Consider the following 14,855-nt stretch of genomic DNA (forward strand, 5'->3'; position numbering starts at 1 on the left):
AATTTATTTTTAGAAGATTTTTAATAAAATTTTCTTTCGTGATGTTTTCTTTCTCTTATACTTAAATACATGTGTTCACATTGCTATTGTTCAAGTATTTTATTGATCAAGTAGTTTAATAGATACATGCAGTATAAATCTTCGCACACGTACACTTTGTATAAAACGATAATCATCTCGCACTCAACGCATTTTAAGCTAATTTAACCAAATAATTACTCCTCTTTTAATCTGGCATGAAATTAATAAACAAAAAAAATGCTTTTTGATCAGTAAAGGTAATGTATCTGAGATGTAAGATTTAAGCTAAAAATAAAAAATAATCGCATGATGATAACTAATATATTTTGATGTTTAAGAACTACAGCCATGGGGATTTAAAGCTAAACGGCTGAAGTGGTCGATCCGTCAAACTGACAAATGCCGGACGCATCACGACGTCCTCCTGGACCGCAGTTCTCGATGCCGCCGCCCAGCAGTATCAGTTCATCGTGTTTTTCCTCAGCAAATGAGGGAGATACGTCGTTCTTGTCAGCGCTCGATGAGGGTAGACTCGCGATGTTCTTTTTTCTTTCTTGAGGCAGCTGCTTCCTCAACGGCATTCCCAATTGTTCCGCTTCGTCGTCTGGATACCAAGCGTTCTCAACCACGGTCCAGGCTCGGCCGTCATTTCCCGTCTTGGGTCCGGAGGTCTTCCTCACGTTCACGAAGTATCCCGGGACAATCGGCAAAGCCTCGCGACTCTTCGGGAAGTCGAAGTTCTTTACATTTCTCGCGATTCTTTCAGCTTTCTCGGCTTTCTTATTTTCGACGAACGTCGACCGCTGATCCGAGACGTTTGACGTTTCCACATTTCCCTCCACTTTTCGCACCGAATTCTCTTTGTCCAGATGATTTACACTTATAATTTCCACGGAATAAGGCTCTTCTTGGCGAACTGCTTCATCGGATTTGATCGATCCTTCCTTTGATCGACCTAATAGTGCCGCAGCTTCGAGAGCGGTCGATGCCAAGTCACCGAATTTGTCAGTATTACTAGGGAAGACCACGACGAAGAGGAGATTCTCCAGCTTGGCGGCTAAGTTGAAATCGCCAGTCTGCCGTTGATCGTATCTCGCCGGAACAGCGCGAATCTCGGCGAATGCAGTAAACGCCACACCGAGGAAAAATAGCGTCCGCATCGTCGTCATCCTCGTGATTTATATACGATCGCACGTGCTGCGTCGTAGTATGTGAGACAAGTGTGCGATGCTGTTCGATCTCGCAGGACAATGCTCTTCGGGCAACGCGAGCGAAATGAGCGAAGGTCCTTTCCGCGACTGCGACGAGACCGCGCGAGTAGCGGTGAGACCGTTGCACGAACCGGTACACGGAAACTGTATGATAGGGGGATTCATCTCGCCGCAGGATATTATAGGATACGACGCTCCACGTCGATTGGCGTGGGAACTATACCAATCAATTACGGACCAGAAACATCGTGGATTTCGACGGCGCAGCTAATGGCAAACAGTTATTAACCAATGTTCAAGCGGAGACCCAGGCGTGACAATTAAGAGGAGTCGGGAAGCAAAATAAACGGAGGAAAAATTTCAAGCTTCTACGAGAATGTATGCGAAATTAAATTTTCTTCGATATACCTTATACGAGAATATCTTAATCACATATTATGTTTTTTAGGAAAGACGTTCGTCGGAAAATCGCAGAACGGAAATTACAAAACAGATGGAAGCGCGCCGAATATTCGGAGATCATCATCGCTGTACGAAAGTGCCGAGCGTGGGATTTATTTCACCGTGCAAAGACAAACCTAAGCGTAAATTCGAAGCAGATAAATGGCACATATTCAAAGAGGACATTTATTTCCAAATTTAATCTAGGCTTTTATCGCCGCCTGACTTCGATCGATCGAAGGGCATGTTCTGCTCGTTGATGATTGGTACTCACGGCAACAAGCGAGTCAACCATGGTCGACTCGCTCGTCGACAGCGTCCGACGCCATTCGGAACATATCCAGGTCTGCAACGCTTCTGCGACCGCAGAGCGTGTACGGGTTTCCCCGTGGTTAAGGAAACTGCTCTGACACCGTCCTTTTCCTCATTCGACTGATTCTTCTCGTTGTCGTTATCCAGTACCGAGCTCGCGGTACCATTGAATGAATTAGCGTTCAGAATCCCTTCGTCCTTGGGCGGCGTTGTGTTGCTCGCGGTACCGTTTGACGGATCAGTGTTTAAGGCTTCTTCATCCTTGGATAGCGTCGTGTTGCTCGTGGCCGGGCTTGTACTATCGATGGACGCTTGGACGGTCGAATTTTGTGACGGCAGCGGCTCGTAAACCTGCGTGATATCGTTCTTCTCCGTAGTGGAAATCGTGGTTGGCTTATTGCCCGGTTTGATGGTAAAATCGGAGTAATCGTAGAAGTAATCGTAATCCTGCGAAGACAACACGACGGATAAATATTACCGGCGGATACCGGTGAGTTGATCAACGGTACTCGAAGCAATCTATTATTCAGCAATATACATAATTTGCAAGATTTATTTCGAGTATAAAGTATCTCTAAAACGAACTTTATAAATTACAGGTTCGCTCCACTCTTGCGTCAAACTCATCGTGAATACGTAAGATCAACGCAATTAAAAATTGAAGAAAAAATTTCGACTATGCCTTCAAGTAGTACAGCAGAAGGTATACCACAGTAAATCATCAATTGATATTCTTTTGCAAATCTGTCCTGCGATACGGAAAGCAATATAAAAGAATTTACAAGAAAGACAAGAACAGAAAAGATTACGTTTTATGGAGACATTTCGGTAAAACAAGAAGAAAAAGAAAGAAACGGAGAAAGAGGAGGAGCTCGCGGCCTTATTACGGCCTCTTATGTGAAAGGATTTACCGTGTAATCGTCGAGAAGCTTGGAGTTGAGCAGCGCAACCACCTGCAGGTCCTTCAGTTCGATTTGCACGTTCAAGTCGCCGGTTTGCCGTTGATCGTAAACCGCTTTGGCCGGTGCAGGGGGCAGTGCGGCAGTGATGCGACAAGCCGCGATAACGAGGAGGCCGCGTAGGACGAGCATGATCATGTCGATACGGCTGCGATCGATCCTGACGTGGCGAAGACTGAAAAATAGACGGACGCCCCGGGGGCCCCCGACCTGATCTCGGGCGTCGCCTGGCCTTCGGCGGGAACCCACCGACGCCCTCCCGAGAGACCGGCTACCGGTTCGCCGCCCGCTCCTCGGACGTGATTCGGTCCCGTCCGTCACCTTCTTTTGCTTCGTACAAAACCGGTATACGGGCCGCCGGCGCGACGTGCCGGTGAACACCTCGTCTCCTATTCCCGCGTCTCTCTGTCACCTCCCGGCGCGTTCGCCGGCGCGCGATTCGCACGGCGGCGAGTACGATGCCCGGCCGTTGCCCTCTCTCTCTCTCTCTCGTCACTACGACGCGCGTTCTACCTTGACAGCCGGCCTTCGGAACGCGCATAACATCGCGTGTACACGCAATCGGATCACCGCTCGCGTATACATTTTCGTATACGCCTTTCGTGCACGCTCTCCGGTCATCACGAGTGTTTGCACGTGCCCGTGACGACCACTAGAACCCGGACGGGCGGGCCCGAGTGCCGTCCACTTGGCACCCGCTCGAGCGTCAAATGCTGCTCCGTAGTTACGTACAAATAGAATAAAGAGCTCTACGAGAGGAGAGGAGGAAACAAAGCGATTTTCGAAAAAAATTGTTTTGTCTATCCTTTCTTCATAGAACTTTACAATTTGTAAGTTTGTTGTTCCTCTCGATAAAAATAAGTATCTTTCAAATGTAATCTTATCATAAGATGCAGATTGTACGATTCGATAAAAGAATATTCGAGGAACGATTAGAAAATCTCTTGTATTAATATTTTTTAATTCTAATTAGACTTGTCTTGATCTACATCCAATAATAAGTATAATTTTGACATTACTTTTATTTAAATTTTTCATAAATATAATACACAGTTGAGTTATATAAATTAAAAAAATGCAACAGAGGCGTTCAATAATTAATCATTATTTTATTTCTTTGGAAATATTAGATATAAAAAGATTGTTACAAATAAAATTATCAAAACAAATATGTAAACACTATTTAATTGAAGTAGAATTAAATTGTTGAGTTATTTTTTTAACAATAATCTTCCTTTTTTTTTCAAACAAACTTTTAGTATCAATCTTGATTGAGAAAGAACAAAAGGTAGAGTATATGTATGTTAAAATATGTAAATGAATGTTTTAACAATAATATAAAACTGTCATCCGTGGTTTAAAAATCGCGCGTGTGTAAGGTCCCAGGCGGCTGCGCTTTACGACAGATGCACTTTCGTACTTTCCTTCCTCTCCTCGCCTACGCTCACGTCTCACGTCATTTAAAGTGCAATAGTGCACGTGGCATTCAGCCAATCTCTTCCTGTAGCTAAATTTCGTAATGTTTCATTCATTCTCATTCTCCCTCCAATGTCCGAGTTATCTACTCATTTCATTTTAAGTGCAGAAAGCATATCGCAGTACGGAGAGCAGACCTCGCGAGGTGCAGACGGTTCTGTGAATCTCTCTCGTTGCTGCACCTGTGCGCACCTGTCGCGAGCGTATGTCGTAATAGGCGACGATGCAAACAACAGTAATCTGTCACGGCTCGCACGCCCGATAATGACGCCGAGGCGAAATGTCGCGCGCTACCGCGGGCGCGCGTAGCGGCACCGGGTGCGGAGCATCGTCGTCGTCGTCAAGCGAGACCGGAGTGCGGAGTTTCGGCCGCGCGGATTCCGGATTCCACGCGACGCAGGCGACTTGACATCTCGGCGCGGCGCACTCGCGCAGCGGCGCATCATCCGTTGTTGTTTACCTTTCGTTGGCGACCCTCGCGTCATCGGCGACCCTTATCATGCTACGCGCTGACACGAACGATGCTCCAATTTTTTAAGAAGATTGGTAATTATATCACACGTCGCTTTTTCACGTTGCGATGTAATTTATGATGAAGAAACGAACATGAATCGCCTTCGTCCAGCACGCGCAATCTGCGAGCCGACTGACCTTCTGACATTTGCAGCGCGCAACGTGTTTCCCTTTTCTTTCGCTCGTTTTTTCTTCATGTCTCTATTAAGATTTGCAAGAATTGTCGGTCGGTTAAGTTGATGGCGTTTTGCCAATCGAATATTGGAACATTCCGCCTTTTGATATCTTTCTCCTCATTCGTATTTAAAACTAATTTGAGTTAAATCGCCTTGAAAAATAACTGTTTACAGTAGTACATCTTTCTTTTTTATATTTAACAATTAACTTTAATCTTTGTCATAATGAAACTGTGTACTACGCTTGTAGGACATAAGGATAAGTCCGGATTATCAGAAACCTCACTTGCAAAATCGACGACGAGCTGGGGAAGCTTTCCGGCAGATGCATTCAACAGTGGCCTACCGTCAATTCAGACACCCTCGGGTGTACTGTACAACCTCGAGGAGAAAGAGGAGGAGGAAATTCTCAATAATGACAACGAGGAGGCGTGTGCTTCTTTCAGCTCTCGGTTGTCCAAGGCTCTGCCAGAGGTGCTCAAAGACAAGAGTGCCCTTGGTTACTTTATTCAGTTTATGGACAGGAGAAAACACGTAGCCCTCATCAAGTTCTGGCTGGAGGTAGAATGCCTGTGTAGCGCATCCGGGATACCCGAGGATGCACAAAGAGTCAGACAGTCGAATCAAAAGGAGATACTGGATGCTTTGCCTGCTTCCTTAGATGATAACGAGAATTTTAACTGTGACAGCATGCTCGCCAGCTGCGACGTAGATACTCAGACCCAGAGCAGTGAGATACCGTCATTTGATGAGAGAGCAAGCGACGCAATGTCCAATGGTATGCCAAAGACTAGTCATCAGGTGGTAAGCGAGACACGACAATCAAACCACGATTGTGGAAGTAGAAGACAGAGTAACAACGTGACGACGACGATTAGACAGGACGCACTGAGAATTTACAGGAAGTATATTCTCAAGGAGGCCCTGGGTATAAATCAAATATCGGAGGAGTTAAAACTAGATATGGAGAAGGCCATTGTTCAGGAAAACATTGAGCCTATATTACAGTGCCTATCTGCTGTTCAAAGCATAGTATACGATATATTAGAGAACGAGTGAGTGATGTATTTATTGATACCCCCTGTGCCATATAAATTGGAATAAATAATCGAAGCATTTTAAATTTGTACCTTTTGCAGGTATATTAACGATTTTTTACGAAGCGAATTTCACTGTAAGCATCAAATTGACGTACTCACCAGTGGTAATGTACAATTAACAGATATATTGTACAACGAGACAGCATTCTTTTACTTCATGGAGGTTTGCATCATCATCAACTGTTACTTTTGTGATAGAAACTTTTACACGAGTTTTTTTTTTCATTTTTCTCCTTTTTTACAGTTTATGGAGCTCGAGAATAAACGAGAGTTATTGGACTTTTGGATGTCGGCTATAAGTTACAAGCAAAATCTTCTGGAGAAGAAGGGAGCTGCAAATCCCGAAGAAGCGCAATCTGATGCCGTTATTATATATGAAAAGTAATTTATATATCACATATACAGAGGCTGTCAAAAATTTTTGGGCAACGAGTAATTCAGTTTATATTATGAATTAATAAAATTCTTATGTTATAAATTAATTTTAAAACATTATGTATTAAGTTCCAGATTTTTACTTATATAAGACTTGCATACTATATCTTCATTTGTAAAGATTCTTTATTTGAACAATGTAGAAAATTACTCATTGGGAGGAGGGGGGGATCAAAACTATTAACAGTCACTATATATACTTATGAATATATGGAAGAAGTAGAGAAATAAAGAATTTATACGAATGTTTCTACTTGTTTTCTTCTCAGATATTTTAGCTTACAAGCGACCATGCCTCTTGGGTTTAGTGACAAGATTCGTTTTCACGTGGAACAGAATATTTGCCGCGAAGACGAAGGTGGCCCGCAGCCCGATTGTTTCGACAAACCCAGTAAAATTATATATAATTTTCTCAACAAGGTACACCTATTTGTTATACAGGTTTGCCTGTTTACTCACACACTAGCCCTTACACACGTTACGCAGTGTCGAAGTAGTTAAAATATTAAAAGCCAATACTTTTTCTTGTAGCATTATCTCCCGGCGTTCTTATCATCGCAGCTGTATTATAAATACTTATCGGAGCTAATCAGCACGATTCAAACCAGTCCATGTCCAAGTTTACATTCCAAGATAAGAAGGACAGGTTGGTGTCGATAGTTGATCGCAATAACACACCATTTCTGAAAAAAAAATTCAAAGAATATATTTTTTATGTAACAAATGATTGTGTATATATATATATATATATATAATTTTTGTATGTGCAATTTTATATTTATATTATATGTGATATTAAAAAATATTTTTTATTTCCAGGTTCAGATTGCAGCAGCGAAGTAAGTTCTGTGTGCACTAGTATGCCAAGTATTTCTCAAATAGGGAATAATAACAGCAGAATATCCGATAAAAAAACTATTAACAGTCACTTGAATATTGACACCAGGCAGCTTTACGATCCAGATTCCTTGTGGCGACGTAATAAATACAGGTACTTGATTTTAATATTAATATGTACATTTATATTAATTTGTCAAATAATTCGACATACTTTGCAGTTTAAGCATTGGTTACGTTGACAATTTAGGTAGATTTATTACTGAGATAGAACCAGATCCTCATAGAAAATACGGTAAGTTACATACAAATTTAATTTGAACTGACATATATATGTGTGTGTGTGTGTGTGTGTGTATGTATATATAGGAGACAATATAAAATTATACATAATGCGAATTTCAGAATCTCGCCTAGCTCGTGTTGTAAAACGATTTGTAAATATAGAGCAAGATAAGGTAAATATTAAATAATGCAGGTATATTTCATTTTAGACTAATTTATCGATAAAGCAATAGTAATTATTTATTATATATAATGTAAATCATTCAATTAATACATTACTCATTATTAATAGGCTAAAGAGGAGTTAGCATGGAGAATCGCTGAAATGATTATTCGTGAAATCACATCCTTAACGCTTGGAGCTTCGAATCTTCCTTCTTGATGGCGCAAACTTGACGTAACGATTCTGAAGCTTGAATTTTCCTTAAGTATGAGATTTTGTGTATTTGTGTAAGTAAAGTGCTTTGTTTTTTTTATTTTAAACATTACTGCTGCAATAGTGCTGCAAAACTTTGCCAAAGTGCCAAACAAAAAATTCCAATTTAATTTATATGACATCTTAAACAAAAAGTACCCTAATCGGGAGGGAAAAATATCTTGTACGTTCAGTGTTTTACACTTTTGTAGTTTGGCATAACAATGAAACAGACTTGAATTTGCTAATTAACGATTTAATCCCAATTTATAATTAAAATGTAAATAACTTTATTAGAAATTGACATATATTTTAGTATTTTTACAATCCATTGCGTAAAGTAATTTATAAAGATCTTATAAGCAGCAATTTATAATTTTTTTATAACTATTAAAAGATCTTCCTATTCTGTTAATTTATTATGAAATACTCAATGAGCAGAGAACAATAATTTAATGAATATGCAATCCTTTCATCAGTCATCATTGTGACAGCAGAAGCAAGAAAATCAATGCAAATGAGTTTCTTATTGTTTACATATACATATATGAATAATAATTAAATCGAAATTTGCGAAAAAATACTCGTTTAATTTAAAATATATTCATTTTTAACATATTTAGAATATATTCATTTTTTTGTTTTCGAATCTTAACAGTCAATTTTAAATTATTTTCATATACATGAAAATTTAATATCATTTGCATTTTTTTCGCTTTTGATAAGATAACTAATGCAGATATTGATGAATTCTTAAAATATAAGATTTTGTACTTTTTTCATTGCCAATTTATACACGATGATACAGATGTTAAAATAGGTAATATGATGTACATATGATGATGCATGTGTGACCGCCGTTGATCGTGATATTATGATATAGAGAAAAATATATTTTAACAGTATTTAGAGCGTATAATACGTAATATTTAAGTACAAAATGTTATCAATAACGAAACCCCTATTATATATGTATGCTCTACTTCTATTTTGTTATATATATCTTTTTATTTATGAGAACACATTATATACACATACTTGTAAAAACGAATATTTATCATCTTTTAAAAAGGCACCTTATCTTTTCAAAGTAGTTCAAGCAGTCAATTATATATTGTAAATGTGTATACATACTAAATCTTCTGTTTAAAAAAACTTGTATGATGCGGTCGCTTTTCGTCTTGCATCTTCTTCGTTGTTACGTCTCAAAATCTCAATTCTCAGTAAATTATCGCTAAATATTAATTAAGTTACGTCCTTCCATTTTGTGTTTATTATATCGCGAATGTATAATGTATAAAAAACTATATTTTAATACGATTTCTCTGTGTAATATATTAAAAAACTCTATTTTATACAAAATTTCTCTTATCGCAGGATGTTTCGAAAAATTTTAAAATAAAATATTACTTTATCTAGACGTCTTCTGAGAAATCTTGTAGGAGTCGCACCTGTGAACGAAGATGCGCGATTCGCACGAGTCTGGTTTAATAATATATAAAAACTTTATATATTAGATTTTTCTTTAACACTATGATATGGCGCGTACTATTTACACATTTGAGAGACGCAATAAAATAAGTCTTCATAGAGACGAAGATCCATTTATACTAATATGCGGTATTTTCTGTTTCGTTTGTGAACTCAGCAATGGCGACGATTCGGAAATGTGCACGTCGCTGTCTATTTTGACGATCGTGTTTAAATTTATATTGGTGCTCGACTTGACATCTTGGCAACATTCAAAGCGTAACTTCTCCCTTCTGGTCCACGACTGATAAACAATTGCGTTGAAGAACGCCTGGAGGGGATTTGTTACAGCCTGTTCGATTAGAAATTGTCGATTATTTCTTATTCGGGAACATTAAAATGATCTTTACACGAACGTACCATTATGTACCACAAAGTGATGATCGCCTTGATTGGGAGCTGGAACCACAAGGTCCACAATAATACTCCATTAATTAGATTGGGCGTCCAACACACGTAGTAGACAACATTGATGAGAGCGAATTTTAGTCTAATCGTTTGTATCAACCTCCGTTCTCTACTGGTCATCTGGGCCATGCTGTGCAAAACCGCCGTCTCAAGGTCCCGAGTCGATGCGACGTACAAGATGGGATTCACGATCATGACCACCGCCAGCAGTACGTATGTGGCGAAGTAGTTCGGAAGAATACGAAGTATCGCGCTAGACAATGACGTCAGGCTGTGACAGCTGCATACAAGATAATTTCACATTTGTTACCATCGCTCCAGGGTGACGAGGACAATTTGAAATATTTTTAAAACACTAACTTTGCGTCCGGAATATACAGAATGATCAGTCCGAATGAGGTGAGAACGGCAGGAAGTACCCAGGCCAAGGTGTGATAACACGTAGGACGTCCATTTTTGTCTCCCAGCAGTAGTTTCATGTCTACCGCATAGCACAACGTCCATATCCATGTGGCCATGTAAAAATACTGGATCCACGCCTACGGAGCAACAATCTCTCAGTCTTCACACGAACTTTTCTCATATTTGTACAAGCGTAGGAGCGTCAACGTTACCGACAAGAAGGCACAGAACACCACGTTCGGCATATCACCCTCCATCGGCATGATAGACTTGAAATTCCTCCATAACGCTGATCTCACAAACACACCTGATTAAGTATAGAATAATCAGATAAGACACCTATTCTGTTCATCTATCTGTTACATTATACATCGCATTATACTATATATATATATATATATATAGACACACACGTACATGAAAAGAATAATACTAAAATATAGATCTAAAAATAATTGCGTTCGGCCAACAAAATAATTATATTACACGCTTAAATTCATTGTTAAAATATTAAAACTTTTTGTAATATGTTTGAGTTCCCTACATAATAATTTGGATGCTTTAACATAAAATTTTTTTATTTGTATCTAAATTTTTAGATTATACTGCATTAAATTTTTTTTGTTATTAATTACTTATTGGCATAATCAATTTGCGATAATAAACTGGACCTAAAGATGCTAAGAGATCGGCAACAGCGAGCCATACAATAATATCTCGTCCTCTGGAAAAACTCCTCCAACGATAAGAACTATTTGAATCCTCTCGGGGTAGTATCTGAAAAAAATTTTTTTTCTTTAGTATTTAATAGTGCTATGATTCCTTAATATCTTCAACTATTTCTCATCAAATTCATATTAATTTAATAATATTACATATGCAAATAAATTTTTCTATGTGCATATGTAAATAAAAAAACATTAACAATATAAAAAATATATACATAAAATTATTTCTCATTTTATTCATATTTTTTCATCGTATGTTACACATATTTATATTACAATTGTTTAATATACATTTACCGGGTTCTTTTAGTTACACTTTTTCGTACATTTCTCAGATATGAATAAAGATAAATATCATGTATTGAAAGAAGAAAGAAGAGATAAGGTGTAAGAGGTGTAACTAAAACGGATCGACAATCGCATCATGACAGAGAAGTTTTAATTTTGAGTTTTTTAGCAACAGATTCCGATCGTAAAGAAGAATGACATATTTCAAATCAATTCCCATTCTATATATCAGTTGTAAATTAATAAGAAAAGAACGAGCCGGCGAGGGGAGAACTCGTCGGGGATGATATACTTGTATGAGTTTACCTGATAAATCGCGCCTATCATGCCCATTGTCGCTGAGAGCATGCACACTGTGTTGTACGCATCCGTATTGAATTCCTGCATTAGCGCTATCGCCCGATCCGTCCGATTTGTGTGATGACAGCAGAACGTTTGTAGGGTTGGATCGGCCATTATTATCGGATGTTATCGCAGTCGAGTCCAGAGCGCGTCTCTGCCTCTTCACTATCTTACTCGATCTATATACATATGTAGTAACTCTTTGATAGAAAAGGAAAGGAAATCGTAGTTCCCCACTCGACTGTCCGACAGCCAATCGATACATTTGAGACACAGACTTGTCTTATGATAATGCGTAATTAAGTAGTATCTCTGAAAACAGAAATCTTTTCCGTATGTAGAAATTTTTTCTTTTTCTTTATTTTTTTATTGCTGCTTGGATAGCTTTGTCCATCTTATGATCTGGAAATCAAAGCGATCCTATATAAAAAATAATTTTTAATCGCATTACACTTAATCGCCGTTAAATTAATAGGAATATATATACATTTGAATAAGTTAGAGTTCAGTATTTTCTTCGCTTTATTATATCGGGTCGCCAGTCGACGGGATGAGTTTCTTCAGTCTGAAAACAGATAATAGAATGGTTGATGTAAAAGTTTAGAAAAAACGACAAGTAATAGAGAGAATCGTTATCAGTTATGTATTGCCAAATCGCATATGAGTAATATATAAGCATTATATAAAATCAACTTACGGCAGTATCGTCTTCCTTGTACACTTTAATCGTCTTATCGGCCTCTGTCGTAATCATACGAGTGCCCGACATGTCGAATGTTATACTGAATACGCCGGCCTCACTGTCCATCGACCCAGGCTGTACTGGCGCTTGGAGTCGTTGGAAGTTGTATCCTGTTCGCCAGTCCCAGAGGTGCATAGTACCATTATCGGCGCCGGAGACCAGTACTCCATCGGCATTCACTGCGAGACAATTGACTATGGCGTTGTGACCTGATAGGTTCTGAATAAACTTTCCTTCCGGACATTTCCATTGTTTGATATTGTCCGGCGACGCCGAGGCAAACATGTACAACGATGGATGGAACGTAAGAGCGCGCACGCTCTTCTTGTGATTCGTCAGCGTGGCCCTGGACTTGCCAGCGGCCAAGTCCCACAGGCGAATCGTGCAGTCGTGGCTGCCAGTAACGATCTGTGGTTCGGCCGACTGACAAATTACGCTGGCCACCGTGTTGGTGTGTCCAACGAGCGTGTGAACGTTCGCTTTGGTACGCATATCCCACACTCTGCCAGTGGAATCTCGTCCCGCTGTCACCAGGACGTCTATAGTGGGATGTAACGCCATCGAGTACACTGCCGACAAGTGGCCGTGGTAGTGTCTGATCACCTTGTTATACTCCAAATCCCAACACTTGACCTGTCGATCCTCGCCGCAAGAGAATAGATATGGATGCCTCTGCGAGAACGCGAGACCGCGAACGCTGCTTATGTGGCCGGTCAACGAGACTTTCAACATGCCACTCGCCAGATCCCATATCTGCAATTTCAAAACAATAAGCTTACACAAGAGAAACTACTTTGTGTTTATATCCATTCTAGTATATTAATTAAATTTAAAAAAAAATGTGAGACTTGAGCACTTACTTTGATTACTCTGTCGGCTGAGCCCGTAGCGAACCACTCGTTTCCAGGCTCCACAGCGCAGCATCTCACCCATCCCAGATGGCCACTGATAACTCTGTACAATTTCCATGGCGCGTGCCATTTGGGTTTTGCCATCGAGGGTGTTTTCTTTTGTGGTATCATGACCGCACTGGTGCTCATGTTGCTTCCTGCACTAACCGACACTATGCTTGTGCTTCCTTTCGTGATATTATAAGGAACAACTGCTGAGGTAGTAATGTTAATTCCAAAAGTTTCATCTAAAAATTAAAATTAATACAATATATGTAAAAGCAATAATTTTTATTTTTATTTTAATCTAGAGTGTATTGAAGATATTACCTCCTGGTGGAGGGGGATCTGCAGTGTCATTTTCTTGCTGCACTTTAGCTATATTATTTTGCTTGACACGTTCTAATACTGGGCCGTAACAGTCTTTTGCTTTTATAATTTTTTTCATTTGCTGCCTGGAAATAAATATAAATAAATAAATAAATACTTCCTCAGATTAAAGTAAGAGGTTTCATAGGGAAATTATTCTAATTTCTTCTCAATAATCAATTTAAACAGAAGTAGACTTAAAATTCAACCTACAGAATTATCTGTAGCATATAGATGACTATATAACTTGTTATTTTCGTTTTACTCTTTTCCTTTGTATGTTAAAATAATGATGTTTTAGTTAATAATAACAAATACTTAATTTTTATTCATATCAGCAAAATAATATTTGACAATTTAATCGCTAATTAAATTAAATTACAAAGACGTAATTGTGATAGCAAAGTACTTACAAAACGGGATCTTCTGGCGGTAGGGATCCTTGATTTAATAAAAACATATCATGAGTTCTTTTTAAGGACCGAAACACTAACGTGTGCACGGAATGCCGTTGGACATCCTAGAACAGAACAGAATAAGAAAGCATTTATTAAATTTCAGTGTATTATGTATATTTATTTCATTGTAGAAAATTAATTAAAATGTTCTTACCATATTTTTTAATACTGTATATAGATTTACGAGCCTACTCCTTTAAAGTTGTAAGGTATTTATTTCGTATTTCGAATCTGTATTTTTAAGGTTATGAGACTCTCCTCTAGTTATTTTCTTTTTGTACCATTGCCTCTTCTGGAGACTTTTATAGGGATTTTCAAAGAAAAAAAAGTAAATAATTAGAAAATAGCACTAATGAAAATATAAAATATTTTACTAAAAATCTCTCTTAATTGATCCTTTTTCATTAAAATTCATTAAGATTTGTTAAAAATTCATTAAAATTCACTTAAATCATCAATGGTTAATTAATTCTTTAAGATTTGATCATTAAAATCCATAAAATTTACTTTTTATTAA

The 14,855-nt window shown here is 38.6% G+C and overlaps 5 protein-coding genes and 1 long non-coding RNA gene across 8 annotated transcripts; 2 read left to right on the forward strand and 4 right to left on the reverse strand.

The window, feature by feature from the left end:
- Positions 1 to 84: 84 nt before the first annotated feature.
- Positions 85 to 1,211, reverse strand: LOC105839421. The gene has a single exon (XM_012685718.3). It carries the CDS (start codon positions 1,188 to 1,190, stop codon positions 384 to 386), a length of 807 nt encoding a protein of 268 aa, XP_012541172.1. The 5' UTR covers positions 1,191 to 1,211; the 3' UTR covers positions 85 to 383.
- Positions 1,212 to 1,815: 604 nt separating this feature from the next.
- LOC105839422 lies at positions 1,816 to 4,000 on the reverse strand. Its single transcript, XM_012685719.3, has 2 exons — positions 2,897 to 4,000; positions 1,816 to 2,432 (listed from the first exon to the last, which is right to left on the reverse strand). The coding sequence occupies exons 1-2, from the start codon at positions 3,080 to 3,082 to the stop codon at positions 1,944 to 1,946; spliced, it is 675 nt and encodes a 224-aa protein (XP_012541173.1). The 5' UTR covers positions 3,083 to 4,000; the 3' UTR covers positions 1,816 to 1,943.
- Positions 2,334 to 2,839, forward strand: LOC114255704. Its single transcript, XR_003626895.2, has 2 exons — positions 2,334 to 2,475; positions 2,585 to 2,839. It is a non-coding gene; the product is annotated as an uncharacterized LOC114255704 (long non-coding RNA).
- A 496-nt stretch (positions 4,001 to 4,496) lies between the features above and the next one.
- On the forward strand, positions 4,497 to 9,139 carry LOC105839424 (A-kinase anchor protein 10, mitochondrial). Its single transcript, XM_012685721.3, has 10 exons — positions 4,497 to 4,966; positions 5,360 to 6,164; positions 6,249 to 6,372; positions 6,454 to 6,590; positions 6,914 to 7,064; positions 7,176 to 7,290; positions 7,464 to 7,635; positions 7,703 to 7,776; positions 7,887 to 7,939; positions 8,059 to 9,139. The coding sequence occupies exons 1-10, from the start codon at positions 4,942 to 4,944 to the stop codon at positions 8,146 to 8,148; spliced, it is 1,746 nt and encodes a 581-aa protein (XP_012541175.1). The 5' UTR covers positions 4,497 to 4,941; the 3' UTR covers positions 8,149 to 9,139.
- Positions 9,140 to 9,164: 25 nt separating this feature from the next.
- Positions 9,165 to 12,057, reverse strand: LOC105839419 (G-protein coupled receptor 143). 2 transcript variants are annotated; one of them, XM_012685716.3, is made up of 6 exons: positions 11,844 to 12,057; positions 11,193 to 11,298; positions 10,734 to 10,828; positions 10,480 to 10,658; positions 10,072 to 10,399; positions 9,165 to 10,003 (listed from the first exon to the last, which is right to left on the reverse strand). In XM_012685716.3, the coding sequence occupies exons 1-6, from the start codon at positions 11,991 to 11,993 to the stop codon at positions 9,767 to 9,769; spliced, it is 1,095 nt and encodes a 364-aa protein (XP_012541170.1). In that variant the 5' UTR covers positions 11,994 to 12,057; the 3' UTR covers positions 9,165 to 9,766. The 2 variants fall into 2 exon arrangements, with proteins under 2 accessions (XP_012541170.1, XP_012541169.1); XM_012685715.3 differs by having other exon boundaries at positions 11,157 to 11,298.
- A 156-nt stretch (positions 12,058 to 12,213) lies between these two features.
- Positions 12,214 to 14,626, reverse strand: LOC105839418 (pleiotropic regulator 1). Of its 2 annotated transcripts, XM_036290372.1 has the most exons (7): positions 14,493 to 14,626; positions 14,294 to 14,400; positions 13,842 to 13,966; positions 13,482 to 13,759; positions 12,577 to 13,374; positions 12,367 to 12,444; positions 12,214 to 12,281 (listed from the first exon to the last, which is right to left on the reverse strand). In XM_036290372.1, the coding sequence occupies exons 1-6, from the start codon at positions 14,493 to 14,495 to the stop codon at positions 12,385 to 12,387; spliced, it is 1,371 nt and encodes a 456-aa protein (XP_036146265.1). In that variant the 5' UTR covers positions 14,496 to 14,626; the 3' UTR covers positions 12,214 to 12,281; positions 12,367 to 12,384. The 2 variants fall into 2 exon arrangements, with proteins under 2 accessions (XP_036146265.1, XP_028050853.1); XM_028195052.2 differs by having other exon boundaries at positions 12,218 to 12,444.
- Positions 14,627 to 14,855: the final 229 nt, after the last annotated feature.

This window comes from Monomorium pharaonis, chromosome 7 (genome assembly GCF_013373865.1).
Source record: "Monomorium pharaonis isolate MP-MQ-018 chromosome 7, ASM1337386v2, whole genome shotgun sequence".
In the NCBI taxonomy this organism is placed as follows: domain Eukaryota; kingdom Metazoa; phylum Arthropoda; class Insecta; order Hymenoptera; family Formicidae; genus Monomorium; species Monomorium pharaonis.